This window comes from Dasypus novemcinctus, chromosome 14 (assembly GCF_030445035.2).
Source record: "Dasypus novemcinctus isolate mDasNov1 chromosome 14, mDasNov1.1.hap2, whole genome shotgun sequence".
Taxonomy (NCBI): domain Eukaryota; kingdom Metazoa; phylum Chordata; class Mammalia; order Cingulata; family Dasypodidae; genus Dasypus; species Dasypus novemcinctus.
This window is the reverse complement of record NC_080686.1, coordinates 35,887,327-35,903,126: the sequence shown is the minus strand read 5'-3', so window position 1 is coordinate 35,903,126 and position 15,800 is coordinate 35,887,327. Positions and strand designations below refer to the sequence as shown.

The following is a 15,800-nucleotide window of genomic DNA, read 5'->3' as shown; positions in this document are numbered from 1 at the left end:
CTGCCAGCAGCCACAGGACGCTAGGGCAGGAAACTCTTTTCAGGAAAATAGAGAGGGGAGGCAAGTAAAGAGAGCAAGACTCATCACCCTCCGGATGTCAAGGAAGGAAGAATCAAGTCATCTCTTCTGTGGCCACTAGGTAATTCTGAGTGACAAAATACTTACCGTATAGCCCAAACTGCCAGTGTTGCAGAAGAGCTCCCGCAGCTGCGCGAGGGAGACGCCATCGTTCCCACAAGGCAACAGAGCCCTGTGCACCTCAGTAAAATGGAGATCTTGCTATGCGCTTACCTCAAATAAGTATTAGTAGAATGAATGCAGCAGAGGTCGTACTGATTTTGAAATGATATTGGAAGACACGTGAAGTCGGGTAGGCTGAATGTGAGCAGCTTTTAAGTTTGGAGAAAGTGGTTGTTAAGAATGTGGGCTGGTTTCGAATCGTGGCTCTGCTGTTTCCAAGCTGTGAGAGCTTAGTGGCTATGTGAATTCCCCGAGCCTCTGTCCCCTTATGGTAGTAGGAATCTCCCTTGCAGGGGTGTGTAAGGCTGGAGGCCATGCTGGTAAAGGGCCTGGTCCTGTGACTTGTGCAGAGTGATGCTTATAGGGTAACTATTATTACTGTTTATAGAGGAGAAGATAAATCATCTTCATTGCCTTCTATAAATTCTAAAGAAGTCCACTCATGCTTGTTAGCTATTGTATTCAGGATTGTCCACAAGACGTAGGTAGAATTGTGGCACCGGATAGCGTTTAAGCATACCTTTGGAGGGAAGCAGCCACAGAAGAATTCTGACAATCCATTCGTGGTATCGAGGGAAAGAGCACTCTGCCGCTCCAGCCTGCTGCATCCCTGTAGGAAGTTCTTTGAGTGATGACAACCATTGTGGCAGTGCTCTGGGGACTTGACATGTTGATAAAATCATCTCAGAGATTTTGCAAGAGTTGAAACACTAAGCACGCTTCCTGCGACCTGGCTTTCGTCTCCTCTGTGCTGTTAAAGTCTATGGATGGAAGACAGCAGGTGTCTCCGGGCCCTGCACTCGGGGAAACAGGTAATGACGCCACGCTGATAATCGTTTGGTGCCTGGTGCTTAGGCAATGCTAGGAGCCAAGTGTTCCAAAGGCAGCTGGTGAAAATGGGCTACCATTAACCTATAAGTTATTTTAATTAAGTTTTTCAAAGTTTGTTTTTGGTTGTGCTTTTGGCCTTGTTTGGAATAGAAGAGGGCCAAGAAGCCCTGGAGTTCTTAGCAGTCTCATTCAACTGTATCACATTGCAAATTTGAGTTTCCTGGCACTGAATAGCTTTCAGTAATAGTCCATTTGGGAAGAAATTGCTAAAAATCATCATTCTTGCCAATAATTCACATGTTAATGGATCAGAACAAAATAGCTGTTCATTTGTTCAAAATTGTTACATAAACCAAGAACTCTAAATTCATTAGCCCACCCCCGACATCAGGGATATTTGGAAGAAGGCCAGGGATGGGTCTGTCTTTCGAGCCTGGAAGTAATGGGCCTGGCTGTTTGCTGCCCACACACGAATCCACAAATCCAAGTGGAACTGCAAAACCAGGGTGGGTTTAATAAGCCCACAAGGACACTGTTTTCAGCATAGTCACCTTAGCACATCAGCATTCTAAAGGACCTCAAGGGTCACTTCACCGAGTCCAAATGGCAGTCAAAGCTCTCCATGCATTTATTTACTTTTTATTTTATTTATTTTTTTGAATTGCCCACTTCTGGGTCTTGTGAATTTAATTTTCGAAAGCAGCCAAACTTTACTCAATGCCAAGTCTACTGAATACGGTAAGCGAACATATGGACCAATTTAAAATAAGGTGAAAAAAATGATAATAATAAGGTGAGACTCCAAAACTGCCCAAACTGGTTTACTTGTATGGTCCACAAAGTGGTTCTGAAAGGTCATTCCAAAAGCAACTACGGGCGTGGACACCCTCACCTGGTGGTGGGGCAGCCCCTCTGAGGGCAGGTGGAAAGCACATCAGAAAATTGTTTAAGTCTGCAGCCCGACCGCCCTGAACCCGCCGATCTTGTCTGATCTCAGAAGCTAAGCGGGGTCGGGCCTCGTTAGCGCTTGGGTGGGAGACAGCTCCCGGGTGCTGTAGGCTTTTAAAAAAAAACTTTTAAAACATGCCTGGTCTTTGGCTCAGAAGTTCCAGTTTTAGGAATTTATCATAAGGAAATCAATGAGAGTATAGACGAAGACTTAACTATTGGGAAGCTTGGTACAATAAATATCATCATTTGACTAATAACAGCTTAACATTGGAAGCCCTGAAGGCCCAGCAGCAGGGATCAGCTGAATACAGGAGGGCATCTCGAGGCAGTGGGATATTTACAGCCATGAAGACTAAGGTGACTGAAAGGTTTCGGGGGACATGGAAAATGCGTGTGCTCATTGCAAAGAGCAGCTTACCAAACGGTGCTAAGATAGGACCCAGGTTAAGGTACGTAAATACAGGCAGGGGAGAAACAAAGACCCAGAAGGATGCACACCGAGCTGTCAGTGAAGGGTGGTATTGTGGACAGTTTCACATTCTTTTTTGCTTGTCTATATATCCTGATTTTTCTGTAATGAAAACTGTTTTTATAACATTAGAGTTTTTAAAAAAGAAATATCAGAGAGAACGTCTACTCTCCTTAAAGAGGAACTACGATGTACCCCAGTGAGATTGTCACCCTGTTCCCACCCCACTGCGGTTGGCCCTGATGGCCACTAGACCCTACACCGGGCCTTCTTACTACCAGATGCTTACAAAAGAGCAGTATCCTCTGCTCTGAGCTGCTGTATAGTCTGAGCAAGGGCCACCATCAGGAATAGAGGGGACTCTGACCTCCCTGCAAGACTCCAGGTTCAAAGTGATAATGGGGACAACTGAGCGCTTGCCACGGCCGCCTGCCTGCCCCAGGGTGCCCAGGCCGGAGCTGCAGACGCGAGCCCTGGCGTCCAGACCAGCACATCCGAACGCAGGGAGGTCTGACTTTAGAGATCCGAGTGGAAGGATTATTCTAAACGGAAAGACTGAGGACCGTTACTTGTGGGTGGAGGTAGGAGTTATGATTTAAAAAAACAAACAGAAAGACCCAAAGAGAAGGGAGGGAAAAAATACCACAGATCAAGAAATTTAAAAGGCACCATGCACTTAGCCTGCTACCCAAAGGGGCCCCTTGGCAGATAAAAGTTTGGGAAACTGCAAGAGTTAGCTGTTTTTCAAAGGCAACTGAGAAGATACAGATGCCCAAAGTGTGAAGCAGTGGGGTTCTCCAGATTAAAACAGCCCTGCCCGCTCACACCTAGCTCAGACTCAACAAAGCCCCTAAGCCCCTCTAATGGAGCTGGAAAATAGTGGGGCCCGGGGGGAGGGGAAGACTGACCGAATTCTTGTGCAAAGAAATAACAATTTGGAACATGCACAAGAGTGTCAACAAGTTATGTAGATCTTATCAGCAGTGCATTTTTGGTGCCTCCCAGCTCTCCAGCCAGACTCCACCAGCCTGTCAGCGGCGTCAGCAGCCCCCGCTGGTGGGCGGATCAGCGCCTCCCAGGGCCCTGCCGGGCCAGGCCTACCTCCCCCAGGGTCCAAGGAGCGCGAGTGCGCATGCCGTACCATCAGACCATCCCCTCTGTCTGCACAAGCATCTACTGTTCCTTTGCTCACATTCTGTGACTTGGTTGGGACCAGACTTCCATAAACATGAACAATACCTTTAGGCTAACTTTGGAAAGAGGATCCAAGTTGGGAAAGTCTGATATTCTTGCACCTGAAAGAAGCCAACGTACAGTTTCAGTGCTTGTGATGTGAAACTACACAAAGCCATCGTTGATGTATTATAGGCTCGTACTAGGTGTTCCTACACTTGCAGATAAAGCATAGTGAGTTTGCAAAATTATGCAGAAGGCCGGAGACCTACGGAGATTCCTCCTCCCCTCTCCCCAGTTAGCCTTCATAGTTCTGGTAACGTACATAGGCACGCCACCATAAGGCAGCCCTTCAAATGTAATTTTGTTAAACTCTGCAAAAAAACGCTTTTCTTTAGACTAATGAAAATGAGAGCATTAACTGTCTATATCCCAGCTTTCTTTTACAATTGCCTGTTTATTACTTTAAAGTCAACGAATGGATCTTGTTTGTTTTTGTTTTCATTTTTAGGCAGCTTTAAGTGCCTTGAAACAATTTTCTGAACAAGGATTAGATCCAATCGAAGGGGCAATGAATATTGAAAAAGGATCTCTTGAAAAGTAAGTAGATACTCTTGTTAGTATTATTACATTTACAATTTTGTAATTGTACAAAATATATAGATAAGGTAAAAATCCAAGACAATAATAGCTACATCTTACAAAATTATTCCTAATAAAATTAAATTCAAGTAAGTGAAAAACAGCATATATATGGTCATTTCCTCTCCTATAAGATGTCTGTGAAAGTTTAACCTACAGGTTGCGGTTTATTTCTGCATTTTAATGCCTTTGTTCAAAATATTTACATGAGTTTTGTTGACTGCACAGACTTGCAAAACTTACAGAAGCTTCTTTCACTTCATGCTGTTGAGCATTTTCTGGCTAAACCATTTTCTGAGGTAAAAATTTTCACTCACATTCCTCCCAAGTTGAGGGCACAACCGAGGAAAGGAAAAGGAGCTGAGAGCATTTTGCTTTTCACTTTGTTATATAAAACACAAACACACATGGCCACAAAAGTTTGGCTCCTAAGGGCTGCAAAGGCAAAAATGCAGCTGTAATACTTATCTCTGAAATCCAGCTCTTATCTTTTTCATGAGATTTGAACACATAGTCTTATCTAAGGGCCTTTGTTTTGGATCTCTCCAGAAACCCAATTTATATTAAAGAAATGGAAAGTAATTATATTTACATAGTGGAATCCAGGCTCTTTTAAAGCAGTAATAGTCCCAGGTGAGATTGCAGAACACATACAGGAGGCAACATTTTTGGAGTTAAAAAAAAAAAAGAAAATCACTGGCCCAGGAAGTAAAGACCAGATATACTGAACCTACAGTTATACAAGCATGCCACAAAAACAACATTTGGCCATTAATATTTAAAAGGTGAGAGCGTGAGAAGAAAACACTTGGTAAACAGACGTGGCATTTTAAGTTTTCTATAGATTGGCAACCATTTATAAGTTAATTTAGCCAAAAACATTTCCACATGATCTCATCAGGAGACTATCTGAACATAAATATTGTTGTTTCACTTTAAAATGTCACTTTGGTGGTGACCTTTGAATCCTATGTGCCATCTGCTAATAAACATGTCTGAAGATGTGCAACCCTGGACCTTCAGCTCTTGTTAATGTATTAATCTTTCAGACAAGCCAAGCATCTGGGAGAGGACGCAGACAATAACCAGGCGCATCCGGGCTCCATCCCTCAGGACTGCAAGAAATCAAAGTCGGTCATCTAGCAATTCCCAGCACCCACGGCTGCCACCGTGTCCTTATAAACCTGTCAGCACGCGTGAGGGTGTCTGTGTTCAAGGAAATGAATGACTAATGCCATTATTGAGTCTTATGTGAAGACAACACTATTCTAACACAAGAGATAATATACATGGTACTGTTTATTCAACTGGGGGAAAATACAACATTGAGCATTTCCCTTGGAACTCGATATCAGATCATAACTCATTTGCCCAGAGGCAGCCGAAATCTGATCCTGCTACTGGAGCTTAAAATAACAATTAATGAACAGTGTTAGAAACAGAGGGACAAATTTTAAAATGATTAGTAGAGAAGTTGGATTTGTTTCTGTCGTTCCGATTGTTTTGTCGTGGAGCTTGCTTTCAGTTACATTCACTCTCTCGCCTCTTAAATAATGCTTGACAATTTTGATAATTAACCAATGACGTGCTGTGGAATGTGATGGTCGTTGTCTTCATATAGAGTCATGCATTTTCTCTTTGTATGCAGGTACTTGAAACTTCATCCTGTATCAATAGGAGTAACTTTAAGGCGCACTGCTCAAAGATGTATGCAAACAAACATGTGTTAAATCAGGTCAGGTCTTTGATTAAAAATATGAAATAATGTTAGGAACAACTAGTTTCCATATATTCCAGGAATTAAGAAACAGAAGCAGCTGTGGGTTTTGAGCTCCGTAACACTAGCCCACCAAGGAGGCGTCTTGCCTCTCAAACCCATTTCCCTGGACTCCACCTCCTGTTGTGTAAATCGCCCCACCCGCATCCATGTGTTGTGGCCTCTCACTGTTTGCATCAAAAGAGTGTTTTTAATAACTGCCTCTGGGCTCGGGACAGCGAGTGGGATCAAAATAAATAATGTACATGGCGGGGAAGCGAAAGCCTGTTGCCAGCTTATCGCCAGCCGCGCTCTGGGCCTGCATGTTGGAATCCAGCGTGTGGCGAACGCAGTAAAAATCTGGTCGGTTTCTGTGTGAAGCGTTGTTGTTCTCTCGTTCCTTCGCTCTCATCTTTCAAATCTCACCTCGGTGAAACCCAGCGGAAGAGCCACCACCCGGCCTCGTCATCCTGCCGGCCGTGGAACGCAGGCCCGGGAGGGCTCCCGGTGCCACCGGCCCGTCTCTGCGAAACTGCAGAGCCCGCCCCTGGTGACTCCCGGCCGGGTTCCCGCGCCCACGTCATCGCATTGTTCAGGCTTTCGCTTTATTGGTCTGCAAACGTTGCGCAATGAGAAAACACTATATGGTCTAACTGCTCAACCCAACACGACAATAGGAATATGATTATGTAAGATTTCACAAGCAAAACCACCACAAACCATGATCTGGCTGACTCACGCGCGACTGGAGAATAAACAAACAGTAACATAAGGAAATAACTCTAGGGTTGTTTTTAACCATTCCCAGGTGGGGAAGTCCGTCAGTACTGGGAGGGCTGGGTGCCCTTGGAGGAAATAGGTTTTGTTACATAAAGCCGGGTCCTCGTGGAAATAACAGCACGTCTGTAGAGTTAGGATTCACAGAGGCCATCGAGTTGAAAAATGGTCCCGCCGCCGACCTCCAGTGCGCCGGGGGCCCCGAGCCCTTCCCCGGGGAGGGGGCAGGCCCTGTCTCCCCCCAGCCCTTCCCCGCCTGAGTCTTAGGCAGCTCAGCCGGGGCCAGGAGCCGGCTCGTTGGCTGCACAACTTCAGGCAGGATCCTTAAAATGGATCTTCTGTTAGGAAAGCGCAGTGAACACAGATGACCTCCTGCGGCCCACAGTGTCCCCAGCGTGAGGCTGTCATGTGTGTGGGAGTGTGATGAGCTCAGGGAACAAAGCTCATCAGTTCTCGCGACACAAGTATCAGAAGCATTTAACTTTTGAGCTGTCTCACACCAGTCCCTCGGAGCTGATACATCCCCGAACACACCAGAGTGCGGGGGTGGGGCCCCGGGGGTGAGAGGGCTGGTGGAATGGGAGGACGCAAATTTGCGTAGGATCTCAAGTTTAGTAATAGGATATTAATTGGAAATCCCATTCCATTCACCCGGTTGGAGAGCCAGGAAGGGCTTCAGATATTTTCCAGGAACTGTAGGGCTTCCTGGGATTCAGCTCGGGTTTTCCTTTGGTAGAATTAGCAATGCAAATGATGAGTGTCCTGCAGTCCCTTTCGGGGACCTACTTTGCTGCGCGGTTCCAAAGCGCAATGTTATATATCATTAGTAGCACAGCATTGTGAATGCAATTAATCCCACGGAATCGTGTGCTAAGAGTGGTTGAGATGGGAAATTTTATGTTGTATATATGTTCCCACTATTTGAAAAAAAAAAAAGAGAGACTATATATCATTAAAGGGAAACCATTAAGTAGATTTATTGAAAGAATGTTTCTTCGGCACAAGGAGATCTTTTTGATGAAAAATGGAACTCATTATTCTTTGAAGGACACAGATTGACTTATCTCCTTTATCAATTACAGTGTCTGCTTTCAGCTTTTCTCAATCAGCATTAGGCTTTGTAGTCACTCCTTAGTGCTGAGGCCAGTGTGTTTTATAAAAAAGGTTTGTTTTTACATTTTAATTGGAAATATGATATTGCACTTTGGAACTCGGACCATCCCTTTCCAGTACAATTTGCCAAAGATCCGTGGTAAGACGCCACGGATCAGCCATCATGAGGCGGCTCCTGCCCTTTTCTTGAGTGACCCCAGTGAGTCGCCCTAGCACTCTTCCCCTACACACACCCCCCCCCAGCAAACATGGAGTGACCTTTTGGACAGCTTCAACCAATTTCCTGCACCACAAAATAAAAATAGTTTTATGGAAAACTTCCTTTATTATACAGAGGTTTTCAGGTCTCCTCACTAGCCACCTTGGGAAATGCAGTCCAGGCATATCTGGACCACATTTAATCCCTGCTGCAGGTGATTTATCCTTGTGACTGCCCAGATTGCTTTGTACCTTTTAATTTTCAAAGGCCACTTGTTACCATGATGGCCAAGAGTGACAGAGAACCTAGCCGTTTTGCACACAGAGCTGTTGTTAATGGCAAAACCATGTGTTAATTTGTCTCCCATTGCCCAGCCCACATGATCGAGGCAGCTGATAAATGTATGAGTGACACATTGAATAAATGAAAAAAATGGGCTAATCAATGGGCTGTCAAAGGGATAAATAAAGCCTGTTCAAGAATAAATGAGAAATCTGATAACACAGAGATAGGTGCTCATGGTGATAAATGGCGTCGTTGTTGATAAAGTTGCGCCCTCAACCCCAGGGAGACTGTGGTGCTTCACAGTCAGGAGCTGGGAGAGCACTGAAGGCCATGACTTATTTCAGGGGACTTGGGGCCCATGATACCTGCCCCCCTGCCGCTGTCTTCCCATTTCTGCATTTAGACTCTTACCCAAATACATTCCTATATTGCCACAATCACATATGCATACTTCATGAGGAGGGACGTTGGGATACCTGGTTCAAAGCAGAGACTTATTTAGATGCGGTCAAACTCAAGTGCCTATCTCGGGCACACACCATACAAGTTTCATCTCACTTGGCCAAGGTTTGCTTAAAAGTTACCTCATTGAGGAAGCTTTCCTCTTATTTTCTAAGGTTTTTATTTTTTAAATTTTATTTTAGGAGTAATGAATATTTTCTAATATTTTAAAACAACTGAAAGTTCCCTTGACTGTATCCCCAGCATACTGTGACATGTGCTGGAGATTCAGGAAAATAAACAGATGAAACTACCTCACTCTAAAGAACCCATTTTCTAGCTGATGGGAAAGACAGACAAGGAAATGGGCATGTACAACTGAGCATTCTGGACCTAGCACTCTGACATTCCATACTGTGGCTGGTTGTTTGCCTGTGTGTCTCCTTCAGTCATTTATCCATTTCCTCATTCATCCTACTGTGCATTGGGTACTGTGCTATACTCTGGTGACACTGTCAAATAAGCCACCATCTGTGCTTGCAAGGAACTGTCACTAAAGGACATACCCCAAAAAGCCACTCCTTCCACCCCCACAAACACACATACTGACGCTCACTGACACTCAGAAGGCTAATCAACTGAATTTAATCCTCGTTCTATCTCCTGGCCCTAGAACAGCGCCCCCTTTAAGAAGGTAAGTGCTCAATAAATGCTTGCTGATTAAATGAACAACCCTAAAAGTCCTGCCATGATGGATTTGCTAGTCCACCTGGATCAGCGGTGACCTGGACTCATGGACAGAGAAGTCTGGCCTGCTGGATGGAGCCGCCTACCTGGGAATAATCTTCAAGTTCTGATTCTGTTAACGGGTAGCTTTGTTGCAATCATTAATGTCTTCAAGTTTCATATTTTCATCCAAAAAAATGGGGATAATAGTACGCTGTTCACCTCACAGGAGTAGAGCAGGTCTAAATATGATCCGTTTTTAAAAGTGCTCAAGTTTGAAAGCAACTACAATATTTAACTCAAGGTTAGGGGAAAGAGCAATGGTCGAGTAGCCAAGAGTCTGGAGACCTGGTGCAGACACAGATGTGACCTGGGCAAAGGGTTTAACCTTCCCGGGCCTTAGTAAAATGATGACACCCCTAGTATATTAAATGTATATTACCATTAGCCCCTCTAGTACTAGAGGTATGCTAATATTCAAATTTTGTCTCTAGTCTGTGAATTGTCTTTCAGCTACCTGAAAGGAAAATACCACCCATATCAATTAGGATTCTTTCAGTTACAAGTTATAAAAACCTGTTCAAATGAGGGATAGAACCTTAATGCTAAAGCCAGGGGGGTGTTTCACTGAAGCTGAGGGCAGAATGCAGAAAGGAACTGGAGTGAAGTGGAAGGCTGTGGGCTATGTGAAACCAGTATGTTCTCTTTCTCCCTATATTTCAGGTCCCCCTCTCTCTGAGTGTCTGTGTCCTAGTCTCTCCCTCTTTCTTTCCAAAGCAGCCCCTGCTTCAGAAGTACATAGAGAACAAATATCAGAGAACATAGCTTCTAAGAGCTTCCATGCTCACATCCACCTGAAGAAACAGTACAGCACTCTCTTGACGTCATTCCCAAAGTCTTAAGAGGAAATCTGTGATTGTCCCATCTGGGACCAAGTGTTCATTCCTGGTCCACACTATGCAAATATGGCTGCCCCAAGTCTACCCCTATGGTCAGGGTGAAGGACTCACCTGAGAAGAGAGACTCACGGTTTCAGGAGACAACCCAGTAGGTATCTGCCTCAGCTACCTCCCACATTTTCCTGAGGATAAGGCTTATTATAATTATGAGCTATATCATATTATCTTATTTTCAGTATAAACAGTGACCTTGAAATGACTGAGTAAAGTTCTGTCAATGTCATAGATGGGTCTCGGGTTTGTGAAGGCTGTTAAGTTTTGCTTTATTTTATTTTATTTCGTTTTATTCATTCCACTTTTTTGAATCATACATTTAATTTATAAAATTTGGTCATTTATAAACTTTTTTTAAAAAACAATTCTATCGGTATGTATTAATAAAGCATAAAATTCACCCAAAGTGTACAATCAATGATATTTATCTTTAATCCTTTCAGTCTTTAGTTTCAAGGGTCTGATGAGCCATAAAACTATCCTGAGTGAATCATAAAACTACCTAGGATAAAAAATAAAAATGTTCGAGTGATCCCAAATTAGTATATTTAAAAAACACCATTCCCTCCACCACCAATGTAGAGAATTTTAGACAAAAGAGTGGCTGCTCATCCTCAGTGATTTACAAGGAGCCAGAAGACAAAAGGCCACTTCCTTGTTTTTGGTATCCTGAACTGATTCTTACTATAAGGGACTTTCTAAATCTTACCATTGAGATTGGGATAGACTAAGGCAGTCTTGGTCTACTTTCTTTTCGAACTTTACTCTTAAAATTTCAAGGGCAGGAGAAAGGGAGGAGACTTGATTGAGTGGGTGGGAGAAGGTAGACAAGAAAGAGAATCAGACATTTGGGTTCAAAACTAAAGTAAGGGAAGAAGCCAAGTTGCCTTGGAGAAGAATGAGGAAATAAGAAGTTCTGGGGAAGATATTTGTTATGGGAACAGACTAAGTGTTCTCTGCAGGTAAATCTTTAAATGCCTTGGCCTTAGCTCCATGAATGAGGCAGTTAAAATCTGTTTCTTCTTGAGCCTGCCCCTAAATCCTCTGCCTAGGTAGTAATTTTTCCAGAACCGAATTTGACCACTGGTCTTTCCTCATTCTCTGAGGGCAGGGGAAGGAATCAGATCCCTCTTCACCAACTCAAGATGATTATCCAGCTCCCAACTTTGGGCAAAGACCAGGTTTGGATGTGAACTCCAAGGAGACTCTAGTCGACACATTGTCTAGAATCATCACATAACATAGAGCACAATAGCTGTTGATGTGTTCAGTTCCCCTGCAGCTACTTTACCTCGTAGGAAGAAAAGAGACCGCTAGCCCGAAAATGTCTGGATGAACACATCTTACCTTCCTGCCTCTGATCATAAATTCTAATCTATCAGTCATCAAGGTTGGACTGAGTCTCCATCCCTGAGTTAGTCACCATGGGTAGAACCAAAGGAAAGCTTAAAATAAGCTCTCTGTCCTCAAAGCCCTTCCAGTCCAGTTGGGAAGACGATGTGGGAACAAATACTTGGAGAAAATGCAAGAAGATAGAAATAGCCAGCCTTTCCTAAAAATTTATTCCAGCTTCTCCTGCTCCCACAGTGTTTAAGAGAAGCATCCTGGGGAAAGGCCAATTATCCAGGTTTTAATATTGAAATAATCTACCCTGGATTCCTGCTTCCCTTAATGTAGTGACCTGAGCCAGCCAATCTATAACCAAAGTGTGGTAGGAACTCTGTATGTTTCCTTTTTCTTAGGTAAGTCCCTGTGGTATTTGCAGTTTTATTAGCCAACTTCCCCCCACAACCACCTCCTCTACTACTACCCACTTTCCTGCTCCATCTCCCCCAACAACTGATATATAATCCTTATCCACTTTTTACCAAGAAAGCAGTGTCAGGTATGGTTGAGTTGTTAATGTATAGGGAAGAGATGTAGCTCAGTAGTTAAGCACCTGCTTCCCTTGTATGAGGTCCCGGGTTCAATCCTTGGTACTTCCTGAAAAAAAAAAGTTTATTCTTTTTGGGGAGCGGATGTAGTTCAAGTGGTTGAGCATCTGCTCCCATATGCAAGGTCCTGGATTCAATTCCAGGTACCTCCAAAAGAAAAAGACAGAAAAAAAGAGTTGGGAATACAGAGTAAGACTTCTGAGATTCAACTCTTGGCTTTTCCACTCACTCACTAAATGTGTTTAGTTATTTTAACTTCTCCAAGCCTCACTCTTCTCAGTTATAAAATGAGGATGGCGGCATTGTTATGTGGATCAAATCAACTAATCTCATGAGTTTATACCTGTAAAGTGTTGTGAATTGTATGTGGCACAGGAGAAGCATTCCAATAAAACATTAGTTATTACTGACCAAAAGCCTTTAATTGAATTAATCAATATTTATTGATCAATTACTATCTGCCAAAAACTTTAGTTAGGTCCTCAGAAGAGAGAGACACAGACATGAATAAGGTACAGCCCTGTTTTGTGTCAATACCCCCAAAAAAGTTGAAGAACAGCTGGTCAGGTGAAAGATGGTATATGAAGAAATCTTAAAAATGAAAAAACAGTCAAAAAGTAAACCAGTAGCCAATTTGTTAATTACATTATGCTATAGCAGTAGGGGAAATGTTGTACAGCCATTAAAAACCATTTCCTAAATAATATTTAGTGACATGGACTCAAAATGCTAGGCAAAAATAACATTAGAAAAAGAAACATAGCAAGATATAATTATGCACAGAAAAGAGAAAAGAAGAAAATATAATGAACACTCTGTTTTCATTTTTTGGGACAGGAGGAGTTGTGAACATATATTGCTTTCTCTAAGGTTTGCTGATTTTATTTATTTATAGTTTTGCAATTGTTTTTTTTAAGGAGGTACCTGGGATTGAACCCGGGACCTCGTACATGGGAAGCAGACACCCAACCACTGAGCTACACCTGCCCCCCTATATATTGCTTTTAAAACTAGAAACATTCATCCATAAATGTTATAGGTATTCTTGGAGGTGGGAAGAGAGGACGCGCCTACTCCCTGTCACCTGTTGGGAGGGGATCAGGCCGCAAGGTTGAGGAAGCAGTGCTCCCAGAGACACGGGGCAGGGAGCAGCTGCAGGACGCTCCCTGGGCTACCCAGACAACAGAATCATCTTTGAGATGCCATCTCCACAAAGCCAATTATCTGTGGGTTTCCAATGCCTCTCTAAACTGGTTCGGTGAGAATAACCCACGGATCAGAGAATTATTTCTGACAAAGGGATGACGCATTGCCCACACACCTCAAGCTGCTCCTCCTGCTTCCGACTTCTCAGGGAACCGGGGGAAAATGGGTGAAGAAATCCTTCAGGGACCCAGGGAGGCACGCACAGCCCAGACGGCAGGGAAACCAAGACCAGAGAGGCGACCCAAGGTGGTCTTGGTTTTAGGTTTACCAAAAAAATACACAGAAAGTACAGAGAATTCCCATATAATTTGCCCCCCACCCTTTACCCCACACACAGTCTTTCCTATCAATATCTTGCATTAATGTGGTACATTTGGTCCAATTGATGAACCAATATTGGTATTATTAACAAAAGTATAATTTTCATTGGGGTTCACTCTTTGTGTTGCACAGTCCTGTGGGTTTTGATGCATGCAAAATGTCATGTATCCATCATTACAGTATCTTACAGAATAGTTCCACTGCCCTGGAAATCCCCCATGATCCACCTATTCGTCCTTTCCCCACTCTGCAGGAACACTTGGCAAACACTGGTCTTTTTACCATTCTACAGTTTTGCCCTTTCCAGAATGTCATATGATTGGAATCACATAGTATGTTATTTTTTCAGACTGGCTTCCTTCACTTAGTAGTATGCATTTATGTTAATTCCATGTGATTTGTAGCTAGAGAGCTTGTTTCTTTTTACCACTGAGTAATGCCTCATTGCCCAGATGTACCAGTCACTGAGCAGAGGGCATTGGTTTAAACGCCACTGGAAGTCAGCCTGGTGTGGGGAGTCTTGGCAAGGACCCAAGAGGAGAGACCACAGTTAGGAAGATGGAGCTTGTGTGGGCACAAACTAGGATATGTTTTCTTACATGGAAAGGCTGTAATTAGGTTTCTGTGGTGGATTGGGAATCACTATAAATTGTGTTGTTGCTCTCCCCATTGAGAAGTGGAGTTTATTTCCCCTGGCTGCCCCTGAGATTGCGAAAGCAGTAGAGTATGGTGGAAGTGACATGGTGCCAGGCCCAGCCTTCGCCTTCTGGTCTGGCCTCCCGACTCCTGCCCGCTGGGCCACTCCCTCATCTGCCACTCGTTCTCAGAACCCATCCACCTGCTGCGAGAAGCCCATGCCACGTGGAGAGAACCCACGTCAGCGCCTTGGACAGCAGCCTCAACCCAGCACCAAGCCGGCAGCAACTGCCAGCCTTGAGGGGGCTGTCTTGAAGATTCCAGCAGTAAAGCCTCGGGTGATGGCAGCGGCAGCCAAGAGCACGCGCAGGGCAAGGTCCAGCTCAGCGGAGCCCAGCCAACCCACAGAACCGGGGAAAATATAGAAGAGCTGTTGTTCCCGGTCACGACATTTTGGTATGGTTTGTTACAAAGTCATCGATAACAAGAACCATTTTCATTACTATTTTCCATAAAACCTTAAGCCAATTGCTGGAGAACCCAGCAAAAGCAAACCTTCTATTACCCATTAGCTCCCATCTCCTCCCACAGAATTTTCCCACAATTTCTCACCAGAAGCAAAACAGGGTTGGAATTCCCTTCTGCCTCTCTCTGTCTCCTTGTTCGAGATGCGTACAGTGGAGTAAATGTCTCAGGCGTGGGAGCCCCAAGGGACGGGAGAATCCAACTGGAGAAGCATGCCCAGGGCCCGCTGGGGCTGGAGCCATTTCTACACGGACAGCTCAGCGCAGCCCTGATTTTTTCCAGTCAAGCTCCATGGGACAGGGCCAGATGGCAAGATGAGGCAGACCCAGGTGGTTAAGTTCTCAACCTTTCTTGTTTCCAGGGCTAATTTTAGACACACAATAGGACACTCTATCAGAACAGCTGGCCAGTTGTGACTTTATTCAACACCACCGATTCCTAATTCCCATCTCCCCCGCCTCTCGGCCCTCTGAGAGCTTCCCTCAGGGACTCAGCCTCCCTCAAACCCCCCAGCAGACATGAAGCTCCAGCTCCAGGGCCACATGATGTGCTATCGATGCTGTTTAGTTTCACCTGCATTAACTTTCCCTTAAAATGTCCAATGTAAGCTCCTCAAAGGCCG

General features: G+C 44.2%; 1 protein-coding gene across 16 annotated transcripts in view; it reads left to right on the top strand.

Annotated features, from left to right (window-relative positions):
- The window catches only part of STAU2 (staufen double-stranded RNA binding protein 2), a 330,295-nt gene extending 323,853 nt beyond the window's left edge, over positions 1-6,442 (top strand). For all 16 annotated transcript variants that reach the window (XM_071207866.1, XM_071207860.1, XM_071207865.1 and 13 more), the window contains 2 exons: positions 4,176-4,264; positions 5,356-6,442. In XM_071207866.1, coding sequence (XP_071063967.1) covers positions 4,176-4,264; positions 5,356-5,449 — 183 coding nt within the window. In that variant the 3' untranslated portion in view covers positions 5,450-6,442. The remainder of the gene's footprint in view (positions 1-4,175; positions 4,265-5,355) is intronic.
- The last annotated feature ends 9,358 nt before the right edge of the window (positions 6,443-15,800 follow it).